Source organism: Chiloscyllium punctatum, chromosome 25 (assembly GCF_047496795.1).
Source record: "Chiloscyllium punctatum isolate Juve2018m chromosome 25, sChiPun1.3, whole genome shotgun sequence".
NCBI lineage: Eukaryota > Metazoa > Chordata > Chondrichthyes > Orectolobiformes > Hemiscylliidae > Chiloscyllium > Chiloscyllium punctatum.
Genome location: NC_092763.1, coordinates 52,372,590 through 52,389,884, shown reverse-complemented (window position 1 = coordinate 52,389,884; position 17,295 = coordinate 52,372,590). Strand labels below are relative to the sequence as shown.

Genomic DNA, 17,295 nt, shown 5'->3' with positions numbered 1-17,295 from the left:
TTGAGGTCTGGCATCGAATGCCTACTGGCAGAATCCAAATAAATTAGTTTTAGGGCTAAAAGGCAGAACCTTCCCCTCCTTGTGGTGTGACCAATGGCACAGAAGGTGATAAAATACAGAAAGAATGAGAAAACCAGAATCTCAAGACTGAGAACCATTTTTGTCTTCTTTAAATCAAGCCTTAAATAGCAACCTTTGAATCTCACCATTGAGTGGCAACTACCTATTTTCCATTACGCTATTACAATTATTATTATACCATTTCCATTTTCTGTCATTTTCAGTTCTCTAAAAAATTTCCATTAGGTTACACCTTAATCTTTTTTTCACAAAAGATACAAACAAGCCTGTTCATTATTTTTTTGCAACATAGCCTTGCAATGTTAGTGAAATCCCTTCAGCATTCAAAAATGTCCCCTGTCCCTTGGAGACCTCCCCTTCATTTCACTGTCTATCCAGTTAGTTGCTCAGATGAAGTTTACACTTAGGAATTAGCATCATAGGGTAGTGTTCTTACCTTGGATTTTTCATTCTTGATTCGATGAGCTTCATCAATGACCAAGTATCTCCAGTTAAACTTCTTGAAAACAGATTTTTCTTTTATGACCATTTCGTAAGATGTAATGCAGACATCCCACTCGCCTGGCATCATGATATCTCGAATAAAGGCAGCCTGGTTTCAAGTCAAAGAAGTCTTGATGAAAATATTATCATGGTTATAAATCTTTCATCATACCTTCAGTGCAGAGGCACAATATTTCTAGATGAAGAAAGGTACTACTGATTGTTTGATCCCCTCCATTTTCTCATCTCTTGAAGACACTCAGCAGTACTGAGAAAGGGATTTCCAGCTCCAGTTACTCAACACCCTGCAGTCGTTCATTCAAGTGGCCACTCTTAAAGCAAGTGATTTGTCATGCCATGACATCTCATGAAAACGTCCGCAAATTACTATCCAATTTCCTGCTTGACTACCACAATTTTATATTAAAAGTCCTAAGAGGTAATGAAAATGTCAACTTCTTAACAGATCTTTGCAATAAAAAAATCATCATTCATGCGTGATGCAAGGCAGCATGTGTTGGCATTAAAGTCTGTTCTATTACTGCAGTCAGACATGTATTCCAGAGCAGAGGTGAGGAGTAGATACTCTGGTTGATATTTTGCCTCCTCTCTCTCTACAAAGACCAGTGGGTGCAGCTCTTTGGCATTCTGACAAGCCTTCGCCAACCTGAGTCAGATGAACAATTGAACCTATGATCTTCTGTGCTATGCAAAGTTTATGGCATAGGGAAAAGGGCATTTTGATCTGTGGTGCCCACTTCAACTTAAGCCCATTGTCCTGTCCTTTTCTTTATTAATCTTCAAATCTCTTTTCATTCCATTTACACATTATCTCCTTAAGAGACATTATGGATTCAGTTCCCTCATCACTTCTGATACCCTGTACAATTTGTTTTTGGCAAACCTTAATTTATCATAATCTCCTGTGATGTTGAGTTCATGTCACACTACATGTAACCCATCATACTGTTCTGTATTTGTAAAATCTTCCTTACTGTCCTATTTTAACACCATCACCTTGATAACTCGTTATGATACCTCTACTTTAATTAGTTTGTTCAGTTTTGGATTATATGTTACTTTGATGAGACCCTCGACATGAGACTTTTATACCTATCGGGTTATTCCACCTGTTTGGTTTGCCTCCAGGACCATCTTATTTTAAATTTATTCTAATTATCTCTCTGCCTCAATTAATTGGATACTAGGTCCTCCCCCTCAATTACTATTCAGCTGCTGACACTTTACTCACACTGTCTGATATTTTTTGATCATCTGCAGAAACCTACTGTTCATTACTCCACTCACGTCATTTGTATGATCTTTTGATCTTTCTACCTATTGATCTCTCTGCCTATAAATTCTGTGCCTATATGCATTTCCTCACTTCACCTGACAAAGAGGCAGTGCTCCGAAAGCTTGTAATTTCAAATAAACCTGTTGGACTATAAACTGGTGTCATATAAGTTCTGATGTTGTCCACCCCAGTCCAACACCAGCATCTCCACATTTTCCTAATCTCTGTTTTCTTTATGAAGATAATCTTAGATTTGAGTTGTCTGGTTACGAACCTCGTGCATTTTTTTCCCCTCCTTGCCTGGTCAAAATTATTTGTAATTTTAGCAGTTTTCAATTTAGATTTCTGTATATTATTCTGAAAACCCAATGAAAGAATCTCAGTTTCTTTATTCCTTCCTTGTAACTAAAGCCCACTTCTGCACTTTTTCTCTGATCTTCCTTTTCTTCTCTAACATGATTCAATATTTTAAATGCAACCTAACAAATGAATCGTATTAGTTTAGCATTATCCCTTTAGGCTTGTACTCTACAACCCTAATTGTTAAACTAGCATTCCATTTTCTTTAAAAATATGTAGCTTTACTCACTAGATTTCAAATATTTGTATCCAATACTTGCTTGAATCTATTTATATCCTGTATATCTTAAAATATTAACAATTGGTGTATATTAATTCTCATACCTCCTCTAAAACATAGTTCACATTTCTCTACATAAATTACATCAATATCCTGTCCAGTTAAATGATCTGCTGAAATTGACGACCATCACCTTCACAATTTACGACACCCTCTAAGTTTACTTCATCTGCAAATGTTGATCTCTGAGCAAAGCAACACCTTTTCTATGCAACAGCAGCACTCTGATCAGCTCAAAAGCACTGGAAATCATTCAAAAGCACACTGTTTGATTTAACATCATTGTAAATACTCAAAGAAGTGTGAAAAGCTCCTACAGTTCTCAAGGGAATAACCGTGAATAAGTAATAAGCATATTCTTCAACTAAAAGAGGTTATGATTATGATATGGTAGACCTGTGCTTACATACACAAAATCATTGAGTTGGCAAGGGTGGTCTGAGCAACATTGATCAGTAGATCTCAATTTCAAATATTAGTTTGTGCTGAGTTTGTTCTCAGGCGGGTCAGTGTGAGGGAAACAATTGTTCTTACCAATATCTGCGCAGGAGCAGAAAATGTGTCAGCCATAAATTCCATGCTGACAGATCTAGTGATACTGCTGTTAAGCGTGATTGTGCTAAAATTGGGTGATTAGACAGTTTGACTCAGCAATGATGATTTCATGATCCCAAGACTGCCAACACCCTCCATCTCATTTCACATATGAAGAATGATTCATTAAGCAGAGCATTGGAGGTGAGAGTCAGTGTCTTCAAAAAAGTAGGAGAAAACTGAACAGGGGGGACACACACATGGAAATTTTTAGCAATCATGAATTTAACAGACTCCTATAAATATTAAATGGTGTCCCATAGAAAAGCATACACATACAGGGAGTATTCAGAAATATTCCGAAAATAAATTTCTTTACCCTTTGATCTTTGTCTCCAATAAGACAAACTGCACGAAGTGATGGAACCCAACGCTTGAACTCTTTCATCCAATTATGCAACGTGGACTTTGGTACCAAAACCATGTGTGGTCCAGGTGTATTTCTGTAATGTTTCAGGTAACCCAGCAATGCAATGGTCTGTAGTGTCTTACCAAGACCCTATTTTTTTAAAATAAAAAAAAGTAAAATTTTAGAAATGGAATTATTTTCAAAATAGTAAATCATTCCAATTTGCTAAATGAATTCTAAGGTTTAAGATCAAAACCAATGCAAAATATCCAACACATGAAAGTAAAGAAGTCAAAAAATGACAATCCTTCATTTTTATGATGAGAGATAGGAAACTATCATAGAGCGTACAGCAGAGAATGTTACAGCACAGTAAAGACCCTTCGGCCCTCAATGTTGCGCCGACCTGTGAAATTAATCTGATTCCCATCTATTATCCATTATTATCCATATGTGTGTCCAATGCCCACTTAAATGCCCATAACGTCGATGAGTCTACTGCTGTTGCAGGCAGGCCGTCCCACACCCTTACTCCTGTTGTTGTGGTTCTGTTCGCCGAGCTGGGAATTTGTGTTGCAGACATGATGAGGATGTCACCTAGACAGGGGACGAAACGTCTGCAACACAAATTCCCAGCTCAGTGAACAGAACCACAACAACAAGCACCCGAGCTACAAATCTTCTCACAAACTTTGAACCCTTATTACTGTCTGAGTAAAGAAACTACCCCTGATATCTGTCCTAAATCGATTACCCCCCAATTTAAAGCTATGTCCCCTTGTGTTAACCTTCACCATCTGAGGAAAAAGGCTCTCACTGTCCACCCTATCTAACCCTCTGATTATCTTATATGTCTCAATTAACCTCTCAATCTTCTTCTCTCCATCTAAAACAGCCTCAGTTTCCTCAGCCCTTTCATGTAAGACCTTCCCTCCATACCAGGCAAAATCCAAGTAAACCTCCTCTGAACCCTTTCCAAAGCTTCCACGTCCTTCTTATAATGCGGTGACCCGAAATATTTGCAACACTCCAGTTCCGACCTTACCAGTGTCTTGTACAGCTGAAACATGACCTCGGGGTTCCGAAACTCAATCCCCCTATGAATAAATGCCAACACGCCATATGCCTTCTTAACAACCCTATCAATCTATGTGGCAACTTTCAGGGATTTATACACCTGGGCACAGATCTTTCTGTTCATCTACATTGCCAAGAATTTTACATTAGTCCAGTACTCTGCATTCCTGTTACTTCTTCCGAAGTGAACTACCTCACATTTTCCACATTAAACTCCATTTGCCACTTCTCAAGCCAGTTCTGCATCTTATCTATGTTCCTCTATAACCCACAACATCCTTCGGCACTATCCAGAACTCTGCCGACCTTAGTGTCATCTGCAAACTTACTAACCCATCCTTCTACGTCCACCTCTCGATCATTTATAAAAACGGTCAACAGCACTGGCCCCAAACCAGATCCTTGTGGCACACCACTGGAAACTGAGCTCCAAGATGAACATTTCCCATCAACCACCACCCTCTGTCTTCTTTCAGCTTGACAATTTCTGATCCAAACTCATAAATCACCTTCAATCCCGAAACTCTGTATTTTGTGCAATAGCCTACTGTGTGGTACCTTATCAAACACCTTGCTGAAGTCCAGATACACATTAACCGCTCTACCTTCATCCACCTGTTTTGTCACCTTCTCGAGTAACTCAATAAGGTTAGTGAGACACAACTTACCCTTCACAAAACCGTGTTGACATAATCATATTATTCCTTTCCAGATGATTATAAATCCTATCTCTTATAACCTTTTCCAACACCTTACCCACAACCGAAGGAAGGCTCATTGGCCTATAACTACCACGGCTGTCCCGACACCCCTTCTCGAACAAGAGAACAACATTTGCTATCCTCCAGTCTTCTGGCAACTACGCCTGTTGACAATGATGACATAAGGACAAAGCCAAAGTCTCTGTAATCTCTTCCCTGGCTTCCCAGAGAATCCTAGGATAAATCCCATCCAATAGACAACAGGTGCAGGAGTAGGCCATTCTGCCCTTCAAGCCTGCACTACCATTCAATTTGATCATGGCTGATCATCCTTAATCAGCATCCTGTTCCTGCCTTATCTCCATAATCCTTGATTCCACTATCCTTGAGAGCTCTATCCAACTCCTTCTTAAATGAATCCAGAGACTGGGCCTCCACTGCCCTCAGGGGCAGAGCATTCCACACACAGCCACCACTCTCTGGGTGAAAAGGTTTCTCCTCATCTCTGTCCTAAATGGTCTACCCCGTATTTTTAAGCTGTGTCCTCTGGTTCAGCACTCACCCATCAGCAGAAACATGTTTCCTGCCTCCAGAGTGTCCAATCCTTTAATAATCTTATGTCTCAATCAGATCCCCTCTCAGTCTTCTAAACTCAAGGGTATACAAGCCCAGTCGCTCCAGTCTTTCAGTGTAAGGTAATCCCGCCATTCCAGGAATTGACCTCGTGAACCAATGCTGCACTCACTCAATAGTCAGAATGTCTTTCCTCAAATTTGGAGACCAGAACTGCACACAGTACTCCAGGTGTGGTCTCACCAGAGCCCTGTACAGCTGCAGAAGAACCTCTTTGCTTCTATACTCAATCCCTCTTGTTATGAAGGCCAGCATGCGATGAGCATTCTACACGACCTGCTGTACCTGCATGCTTACCTTCATTGACTGGTGGACAAGAACACCCAGATCTCTTTTTACTTCCACTTTACCTAAATTGATTCCATTTAGGTAGTAATTTGCCTTCCTGTTCTTGCCACCAAAGTGGATAACCATACATTTATCAACATTAAACTGCATCTGCCATGCATCTGACCACTCACCTAACTTGTCCAGGTCACCCTGTAATCTCCTAACATCCTCATCATATTTCACCCTGCCACCCAGCTTTGTATCATCAGCAAATTTGCTAATATTATTACTAATAGCATCTTCTATATCATTAACATATATTGTAAAAAGCTGCGGTCCCAGCACTGATCCTTGCGGTACCCCACTGGTCACTGCCTGCCATTCCGAAATGGAGCCGTTTATCACTACTCTTTGTTTCCTATCAGCCAACCAACTTTCAATCCAAGTTAGTACTTTGCCCCCAATACCATGCACCCTAGTTTTGCTCACTAACCTCCTATGTGGGACTTTATCAAAAGCTTTCTGAAAGTCCAGGTGCACTACATCTACTGGATCTCCCTCATCCATCTTCAGAGTTACATCCTCAAAAAATTCCAGAAGATTAGTCAAACATGATTTCCCCTTCATAAATCCATGCTGACTCTGACCTATCCTGTTACTGCTATCCGGATGTGTGATCATTTCATCCTTTATAATAGACTCCAGCATCTTTCCCACCACTGAGGTCAGACTAACTGGTCTATAATTTCCTGCTTTCTCTCTCCCACCTTTCTTAAAAAGTGGTACAACATTAGCCACCCTCCAATCCTCAGGAACTGATCCCGAATCTATCGAACTCTGGAAAATAATCACCAATGCATCCACGATTTCTCGAGCCAGCTCCTTCAGTACCCTGGGATGTAGACCATCAGGATCCAGGGACTTATCAACCTTCAGCCCTAACAGTCTCTCCAACACCAATTCCTGGCAAATATAAATTCCCTTCAGCTCAGGTCCTTCAGCCACTGTTACCTCAGGGAGATTGCTTGTGTCTTCCCAGTTAACACAGATCTGAAGTACCAATTCAATTCTTCTACCATTTCTTTGTTCCCCGTAATATATTCCCCTGTTTCTGTCTTCAAGGGCCCAATTTTAGTCTAAACCATTTTTTTGCCTTTCACATACCTAAAAACGTTTTTACTATCCTCCTTTATATTATTGGCCAGTTTACCTTCTTACCTTATTTTTTCTCTGCGTATTTCCTTCTTAGCAATCCTCTGTTGTTCTTTAAAAGCTTCCCAGTCCTCCGTTTTCCCACTCATCTTTGCTATGTTATACTTTATCTCTTTTAACTTTATATGTTTCTTAACTTCCCTAGTCAGCCATGGCCACCCTTGCCTCCTCCTAGGATCTTTCTTCCTTTTTGGAATGAACTGATCCTGCAACTTCTGCATTATACACAGAAATATCCGCCATTGTTCCTCCACTGTCATCCCTGCTAAGGTATTGCACCATTGAACTTTGGCCAGCTCCTCCCTCATAGCTCCATAGTTCCCTTTACTCAACAGAAATATTGTCACTTCCGATTGTACCATCTCCCTCTGAAATTGCAGATTGAAGCTTATTGTATTATGGTCACTACCTCCTAATGGCTCCTTCACTTCGAGGTCCCTCACCAATTCTGGCTCGTTGCACAATACCAGATCCAGAATTGCCTTTTCCCTGGTCGGCTCCAGCACCGCTGTTCTAAGAATCCATCTCGGAGGCACTCCACAAAGTCTCTTTCTTGAGGTCCAATACTATCCTAATTCTCCCAGTTGAAATTCCCCATAACAACTGTAGTAATGTCTTTGCAACAGGCTAATTTCAGCTCCTGATTTAACTTACATCCGACATCCAGACTACTGTTTGGGAGCCTGTAGATAACTCCCAAGAGGGTCTTTTTACCCTTAGTAGTTCTCAGCTCTATCCACACTGACTCTACATCCCCTGATTCTAGGTCCCCCCACGCAAGGGACTGAATATCATCCCTTACCAACATGGCCACCCCACCCCCTCTGCCCGTCAGTCTGTCCTTACGATAGCCTTGTCCACTTGAAGCCACGTCTCAGTTATCCCCACAATATCATATCTGCCAATTTCCAAAACAGCGTCAAGTTCATCCATCTTATTTCTAATGCTTCGTGCATTCATGTATAATATTTTTAATTTGTTACTGCCCTCACCCTTCCCATCAACTCCTATTTCACTCAACCTTACGGCATGATCCCTTTTTGAGTTTTCTGCCTCATTGATACAGTTGTCTTTCTTGACTTCCCTTGTTCTAACTTTCCCTCCAATTTCCTGCTTAAACATCCAGTTTGTCACCTCCCCCCCGCTACTTAGTTTAAACATAGCTGTGTTGCAGTAGCAAACCTGCCTGCCAGAATGCTGGTCCCCAACCTATTAAGGTGCAAACTGTCTCTCTTGTATAATTTATGCTTACCACAAAACATACCCCAGTGATCCAAGAATTTAAATGCTTGCTTCCTGCACCAGTTCCGCAGCCTCACGTTCAAGTCCATTATCTCCCTGTTTCTGGCCTCACCAGCCCGAGGAATTGGAAGCAAACCGGAGATAACCACCTTGGACGTCCTGCTTTTCAGCCTTCTTCCTAGTTCTCCGAAGTCCCGCTATAGTATATTCCTCCTCTTCTTCCCGACATCATTTGTGCCGACATGTACCACCACCTCTGACTCTTCACCTTCGTCCTTGAGGATTTCCTGCACTCCGTCTGTGATGTCTTTAACCCTGGCACCAGGAAGGCAACACAGCATCCTTAAGTCCCATCTGCTGCCACAAAAACCAAAGTCAGTTCCTCTCACTATGGAGTCCCCTATTACCACGGCTCTGTGCGATGTCCGACTCTTCCGCTCTGTTCTCCACGCCAACTTTTGATTGACAGACCTGGCCGCCTTGCGGACTGGCAGTGTCATCTGTCTCTACTGTTTCCAAAAGATTCAACTTGTTCCTGACAGGTACTTCCCCCGGGGTCTCTTGCACCTGTCTCCTCTCTGCCTTCCTCATCGTCTGCTCTCTTCTGGTACGATTGGTGTAATAACCTCGCTGAAGGTCTTGTCCAGAAAGATCTCGTTCTCTCTGATGAGCCTAAGGTCCTCGATCCAGCCCAGGGTCTTACCTATTTTCAAATCTTCCAAAATTGCTAAAACCTCCTCTTTGTCAACCGCAATCCCACCTAATCTAGTAGCCTGCATCTCCATGTTCTGACCAACATTGGAAAAGGCCAATGTGAATACTGACGAAAAGCGTGAATATTGACGAAAATGCTCTCGCAAACAAGTCATTATATCCTTTCTCAAGATGACATCAAACAATAAGCAATGTTAAAATTAAAAAGAAAATAAGCAAATTATGCATGCTTGCAACTTCTTCACATTAACAAATGATAGTCATGGCTACAATTCTGGCACCTCATGCCCCCATGAAAGCTTTTAGTCGCCTGTATATAATAAGGAAGACTAAGGCTGTGTCAGTACATCTTCTTGGTGCTGACTGACATTGAAAGCAAGTCTGAAGCAAGAGATGCACCTCTTTGTGTTACTCTGGAACTGCTGTAGGTAGACAATGATGTCTCTCACTCTCTGTCTAGCACCATATCTTAGAAGGGCATTGTCATCCATGGACTTCCAATAATTTGCTGCAGGATTATGCATGGCAAAGAGATATACTGTTGCTTTTTATGAAAGTGTTAACCACTACATTTTCCCTCTCTTATCACCAACCATCAGGCACCCTGGAAGGACTTATGGGCTGATAATCAACTTGTTTGATAACTTTACAAACACACCAATGACCATCAAGTCCTAACTTGAATTCAGCTTCTAGCGCAAAAGTAGGGATGTTACTGCTGTACCAAAAGACCTCCCTCCCATTTTCAATTATTTAGATTGAATTTTTAATTGTATTTTGTACCCGATGAATTGCATTCCATCAGGTTTAACATCACAATCAGAAAGCTTATGTTCAACATCGGTTACCTATGGTCCTAAGACTATCAGTTTAACTTCACGACTTAAAAGCAGACAAATTCATGAGCAATTCTGATCTTCAAAAGTTTGAATCATACCATTTCATCAGCAAGGATACCATTAATGCCATTTTCATAGAGGGAGATCAGCCAGTTCAACCCACGTATCTGATAATCTCGAAGTGTTCCTGATTTCACATCTGGAGTACAAAAAATTTGAAAAAAATATTTATTTTAATCCCATATTTACAAACTTGCAAAATTAATCTAGAATTTAATGTAGAAATTACTTAAAACCCCTCTCAAAGTATATATAATTGTAAGTGAATTCAGTTTATATAATAGTGCTATCCTCAAAAGATTGCAATAGCACATTATTTGGACCATAAAGCTTAGAATTCCATTATTTTCACTTGTTACAGAAGAATTGCTGGAAAATTAAGTTCCTTCTGGCAATAAGTTGCAGAAAAAGAGCTACTGCAAATACACAATAGAATTTCAAACAAAATATCAGTATGATGAATCTCTCTCACTCCCTGTGCACAGATCTCAAGGCAGTTAATCATAGAACAGTATGAATAATAACGGCCTTATGAAATTTAACATCATTACACCAGGTAATACAGTCAACTGAAATTCTGAATATCTATATTTTAGTATGTTTACTTTTTCCTAAACTAGTAAGAAAAATGTGCACATTAAAAATTAATCACTGCTCAACAAAGTCCCTCTTACACAAGGTCAGGCTATTGTTCTTCATTCAACACTCAAATCGTTTGCAGGTTTCAGCCCTTGAGTAAATGTGATTAGTCAATAGTAAAATGAGAACAGAAAAATGTGATTTAAATCCTGTTGGCAATGTGGATTCATTACAGTACTGTTGAATAACTTCAACTACTGTAAGTGCAGCAGCACCACTCACTGGCACTGAAAGGCTTTGCAACGGTTGAGACAAGGATGGATGGGACACAACTCAGGTCATAGACATATTTGGTAGATGTTTAAAAAAAAGATTCAGTTTATACTAAGAAAAGAACCCAGAAGGCTGATAGGTTGCCGTTTATGAAACTCTGGCCCTTACCAACCACGACGAATCCCAAAAATGAAATGGTCATACTTACAGGATGGTGACTCTTCAAATCGAACACAAACATTTGATGTCTTTTTGCTTTCAGAAAGTAGTTCCTCATCCTCCTCCTGTTCAGTACGCCGATGACGGTTGCTTGACATCAATAAAATAAGGATCAGTAAACCATTAGGGAAAATCAGAACTTTCCAAAAATATAATAGGATATTTATTTTTTTTTACAGCAGTATTTTTAATAAGACAATAATGGTAAATTGATAATCTGACAAGTCTTATTAGAGTCATTATAATCATACAACTCAGAACAGACTGTTCAGTCCATACAGGCAAAACTGAAGACTGCAGATGCTGGAAATTAGTCGAGAGTGTGGTGCTGGAAAAGCACAACAGGTCAGGCAGCATCCGAGGTGTAGGAAAATCGACATTTTTGGGCAAAAGCCCTTCATCAGGACATGTTGATTTCCCTTCAGTCTAAGCAGTCCATGCCGAACATACAAGCAGTTCTTCTATAACATGATGGCTGCATTCTTGTGAAACCCCGCATTATAGAAAAATTGCCCTTCCGTGAGAGCACTTAAAATGTTGGCAATGAAACTGCGTTATAGCCAACACGTTTTAAAAGATTGCACTTTAGAAACTTATCCTCAATTCGTCAATCGCATTACAGCAAATTTGTGTTACCGAAATGCGTGTTATAGCATAACTACCTATAATCCCAAACTAATCTACTCCCACCTACCTGCTGCAAGCACATATCCCTCCAAATCTTTCCTATTCATGTATATGTCTATGTGTCTTTTAAACATTGTTAAGTGTGCCCGCATCCATCACTTCCTGGGGGGGGGGGGTTAGATGAATGGGTTTGAGATTAACTATATGCCTAAGACACGCTAAAATCCATTAATACACTTTCAAACTAAACTATGGAAAGGCCTACATAAACAGAGTTGCACTGTAATAATTGCAGAAATCAAATTTGATTTCTAAACTGAAACCCTTTATTGAAGATTCATATCTGTAGTTGTTACTTGGATAAGTTCAAATTCCAAAGTGTCAATTGTAGCAATTAAATGATGAAGGCTCTCTCATTCATTACTCCTAACACCTGGTCCATTAGATTTTGTATTCTTCACATAGTTAACAGTTCTTTGGGATGCGGTAACTGTTTTTATGCACCTTACATTGTAGCAATTCCGCATAATTGTGCCAGATACATCCAGAAAAAATAACTTAAGAGAGGCCATCTGCAATTCAGGCTTAGATTTGGTTTGAAAATCCCATAACACTATTCAAAGTAAACATTTTCTTCCAGAATCCTCACCAACATTCCCGAAATCAATACCAGTGACTCGTTCATCTAGTTAGTTCTCGGATCATGTGTGAAAACAGAATTATTGCATTTACCTCCAAAACATCCATCACTCTTTGTGCAATTAATTGTATGTAAAAGAAATGTTCGAGAGATGTGATGTGGCAAGTCTTTTCCTTCTTTTGGAAATTTTGTTTCAAAATAAGTGCTGAAAGATGCTGTAGTATTGTGGAGCTGCATGGAACACGACCTTTATTTCGGTGCTTAAAAATGATAAGATATGGCAATTACATTGGCAATGTAGATGAAAAGTAATCCAATTTTAGAAATCCTCAAGTTTGGCAATTCAAACTCCTCTACGCTTTTCTTGTTGTGGCTTAGACTTGGGAGTCTATTTCAAGAGAGTTGAAACAGCAGGTTGAGCAAAGAACAAACGAAGAAGTTTAATAAAAGGTAGAGCTATTTTGTAAATCTACCAGCAGCTACCAAGAATGTTCTAAATGAGATTGTGATGGCTTGCAAACTTCCACCATACCTGACCCCAGCGCACCTTTAGAGTCACATTCTCATGTCATGATGGAATGTATAGTACATTCCAGCTTGTCTTGTAGGAGGCTGACGAAATACCGAGAGCCTTAGTGGAATTAGTCTAATAAAAGAAAAGTAGCAGTCTCATATTCGAAAGAGTGATATGAACAAGGGAGGCCATTTAGGAGGAGATGCTGGTGTAGTGAATGAAACAGTCATCCTGATGTCCAAGTTAATGCTCGATTCCAATCCAATCCATTTTTTTAAATGTTCCTTCAGAGGACGTGAGCATAGCTGGTTTGACTAGCATTTATTCCCATCACTAAATGCCGAGTGGCAAATTATAAGTCAACCACAGTCCCGTAGGCCTGGATTCACATGTCGGTGAGGTCAGGCAGATTTCCTCTCCTAAAGAATATTAGTGAACCAAATGGGCTTTTACAACAGCTGGAAATGGTTACATGGTCACCACTGGGCTAGCTTTCCATTACAGATTTTTGCTGAATTCAAATTTCACCATCTGCCATGGTAGGATTTGGAAATTAAAAACTATCCCAGTAATTGTGACTGTGAAGCCATCACTGATTGTCGTAAAGATCCATTTGGCCCTTTAGAGGATGAAATCTTCCATCCTTATACAATAACATGGTCGATTGCTTTTTGAAACAGCGCGGGGAAATCACTCACTTCAAAAGGAAGTTAGAGAAAGGCAACAATTGCTGGCCTTGCCAGTGATGTCCACATTCCATGAAGGAGTAAAAGGCCTCAAACCTATCTGAGCTCAACCATCCAGAACAATATCTCTTTTCAGATAATGTTTTCATCCCCAGAGATTTGTTCATAACTACTGCCTGATTACTTGAGAGTTTTAATAACCAGGGATTTAAATTTCCAATTCCTACTTTCAGAGGTTCACCTATTACAAAAAGAGCAAAGCAGGGAGTTGTTTCAGTGCCCAAGGCCACATATGTAGTTTGCATTTCCATCATAAATTTACATTAATATATAATGCTTTGAACTATTATTCCCATTCTTGAAAAGATTCATCTTTATATTCCTTGACTAAGGAATATAAAGTTATGTATGTAAGACTTAAATCACATCTAACTATTGGTTTGTATAAATGGTAATCTTATATTCTTAGCTCCCTGATTAGCCTTTACCAGTTTCTCTTCTGTTTTGTTTTTCTCATTTCTTTTCTCCCATGCCATAATCTTTAAAACATAAAGCAGGCAAAAACATTATTAATCATCCAGGAATATTTGGCAGGTGAAAGATCATTCACTTGGGCAAGCTATTACTCAACAGATATTGATATTTGTGTCACTGAGAATTTCAAATAAAACAATTGTTGATTTTTGTGACTCCAAAAAATCATTAAACTCCCAAAGTTCTATTGTATTGTGGAAATTCAACTCTCCTTCCAAGCTTTCCTCGACTGCATAGCTTCCTGGTTTACAGAATCCTTCCTTTATTATCACTTCTTCTCCTCTACACCCTGAAAGTATTGACCCTTTGTCAGCATGCAATACCAAGAGAACCAGCTGTTTTCGAGTAGCATGCACAGGAGTTACCATCTGCAAGAAGAGAATGATGACAGGCTATTCATCTGAAGGGAAGTTGATCTCATAGTCAACCTGTGCACAATCTAGCCGGGCTCACTGGACAGCAATAAGGAAATGAAAACGTTGGCCATTTTTATGCCGATTCACCTGGATGCCTTATGTTAACTTTTCTCTCTCTAATTTACGATATTCCTACAAGTAGCTGATACCCATGATGAGGTCAACCAGTCAACAGAAGCTAGACATTAACCCGTCTGCATAAAGTTAACTTTTTGTGTATTTCAGCACATATGCAACGTGAACATCTCTTCTAATACAAAATTTGCTGCATTTGGCAATGCAGACTAGTACTTGTCCAATCAACTTGAACAGGTATCCCTATACTAGGATAAATATATTGCATCTTCTCTTGAGGATGTTACTGTAATGGGGAAGTTGAGCAGATGGGTGAGTAATGGAATGACACACTACACAAACCTGGACATTCATAATCGAGCTCTGATAACGAATAACAATCACTGAGAAATATAAAAACCCTGAAATTAATATCTTGTACTTACACAGCATCACTTATAATTCATCTTAGAATTTATGGAATCTTATAACATTGTCTAATATCTTCTGTGAACACAGTTACCATTCACACATAATAGTTTGTGAAAAATGATGAGCAGAATTTAATGCCCTCCTGCTTGGCAGGGTGGAGCATTTAATCAAAATGAGGTAAATGGTGATCCCGTTATCTTCCTGCCTCTGCTCCAGTTGAGTTTATTGCTGAAAGGGCCCAGTGCGTTAGGAGACCCTTAAATAGTCAATTAATATTCCCTTTAGTGCATTATCTTGCTTCTACTGGTATTTACCAAGTGACTAGTGGGTGACTCACCATGTGGGAATCCAAGAAATTAAACTCAGTCTGTGTTACTTGTGGGCATGCCCTACCTCATTCAAAGACACTGACGGCCAAATCAAGGGACTCGTCATACCTACCACCTGTATTCATCCAAGACTACTTCACCATTCCAACCCTCTCCCCAACCAAAACCTTCCCACCCACCCGTTATCCGCAGCTCCCCCACCCCCACCTCTTTTCCTGAAGAAGGGTTATAGCCGAAACGTCGACTGCCACCTCTTGATGCTGCCTGGTTTGCTGTGTTCCTCCAGCCTCCTGCCTGTCTACTTTGGATTCCAGCATCTGCTGTATCTTCTTGTGTCAGATCAAGGGACCTCGCAGTGGAGAGGGGTGTCTTGCTGAATGTCACTCCCTTTGTCCATACATTTAAACCAGTTCCTTGAGCCACTTTGTGCCATTACTAATTGGTCCAATCTTGATTTGGGCGAAGAGTACCTCCACTTCCATCAGTATCACCATCGCCACAAGGCATTGCTGCTCAGTGAAGAGCCACCTACTTCTGACTGTGCAGCAGCTTTCAGCAAGTCCTCACCCAGTGTTCCCAATCCTGGGAAAGTCCTGCGCTGATTGGCACTTAACGTACTGAGGCTTCGCTAAAGGTGGTAATGCAGGGCTCTCCAGGTGGCAGGCATGCCCCATGTATTGACAATATATAAAAATGTCACCAAGATAATGCCGATGCTGCAAGTGGTCTCTTAACTGCATGGCCTAAGAATACTAGAATCAGGCGTCATTGTTTGAAAGTATCTAACCAATTACCCTGCCAAAATTTATTTTCAAAGTTTAACTTTGCATGACCTGTGAATATATATGTGCACAACTCTGCAATACATATATGTGCACTGTACAGCATACAATAAAGTTGAAGAATGCAAGTCCTGCAAGAGTAGATAGCATGCTATCATTCTTTATCTTTCACACACATATTGAATTAACACAAATCTAATAAGAAGAAGAGCTCTCCATACGGAAACAATACTAGCTATAAAACCAATCCCAGTACTTTCTTTCAATTTACTCCAGGTAACAACATTTAGTTCATGCAAAAACTGCTACGATTGGCAATTAGGAATATACCATGAGATGGAACTTAATGGAGATTAGCAGCATATGTTGTTTGGTCAATGGTCTGATATAGTTATTTCTCCATTTAAGACCATAAGACATAGGAGAGGAGGTAAGGCCATTCGGCCCATTGAGTCCACTCCGCCATTTGATCATGGCTGATGGGCATTTCAACACCACTTACCCGCACTCTCCCCATAGCCCTTAATTCCTTGCAAGATAAAGAATTTATCAATCTCTGCCGTGAAGACATTTAATTGGCTCCGTGGCAATTATGGATGAGTAATTGCTAAACTTTAACTAAACAACAAAGTTGTCAGTAATTATATAATGTGAATGCTATCTCGTTCTGACTACATGTTAGTATCTAGAGCATTAGGACAATAATTTGTTGCGTGAAGTGAAATTAAGAAGTGAGTTTGTGGAGACATCAGACGAGTTATAGATGCTGTTCTGTAAGAATGTGGCGTCAAATGATCATTGAAGTGGGCAATTAATTAATGAACCTTAATTAAGACATATTTTGACCTAATGCTGAAACCATTCTGGAGAGGGCCCAGAACATAGTAATTATAAAAAGGTAGGAATAATTCACTTAGAAAAGACCATTACTATTTTCCTTTGTTGTAAGCCATATTAGCAAATATCCTACAAAAGCCATTCAAATAATTATTCGTCAGGGACACGACAATGACTCTCA

General features: G+C 39.9%; 1 protein-coding gene across 3 annotated transcripts in view; it reads right to left on the bottom strand.

Moving 5' to 3' along the window:
* Positions 1-17,295, bottom strand: part of smarca1 (SNF2 related chromatin remodeling ATPase 1) — a 105,163-nt gene that overhangs the window by 57,712 nt on the left and 30,156 nt on the right. For all 3 annotated transcript variants that reach the window (XM_072595286.1, XM_072595288.1, XM_072595289.1), the window contains exons 5-8: positions 11,253-11,353; positions 10,231-10,331; positions 3,415-3,594; positions 518-673 (exon numbers count right to left, since the gene is read on the bottom strand). In XM_072595286.1, the coding sequence (XP_072451387.1) occupies positions 518-673; positions 3,415-3,594; positions 10,231-10,331; positions 11,253-11,353 (538 nt within the window). The remainder of the gene's footprint in view (positions 1-517; positions 674-3,414; positions 3,595-10,230; positions 10,332-11,252; positions 11,354-17,295) is intronic.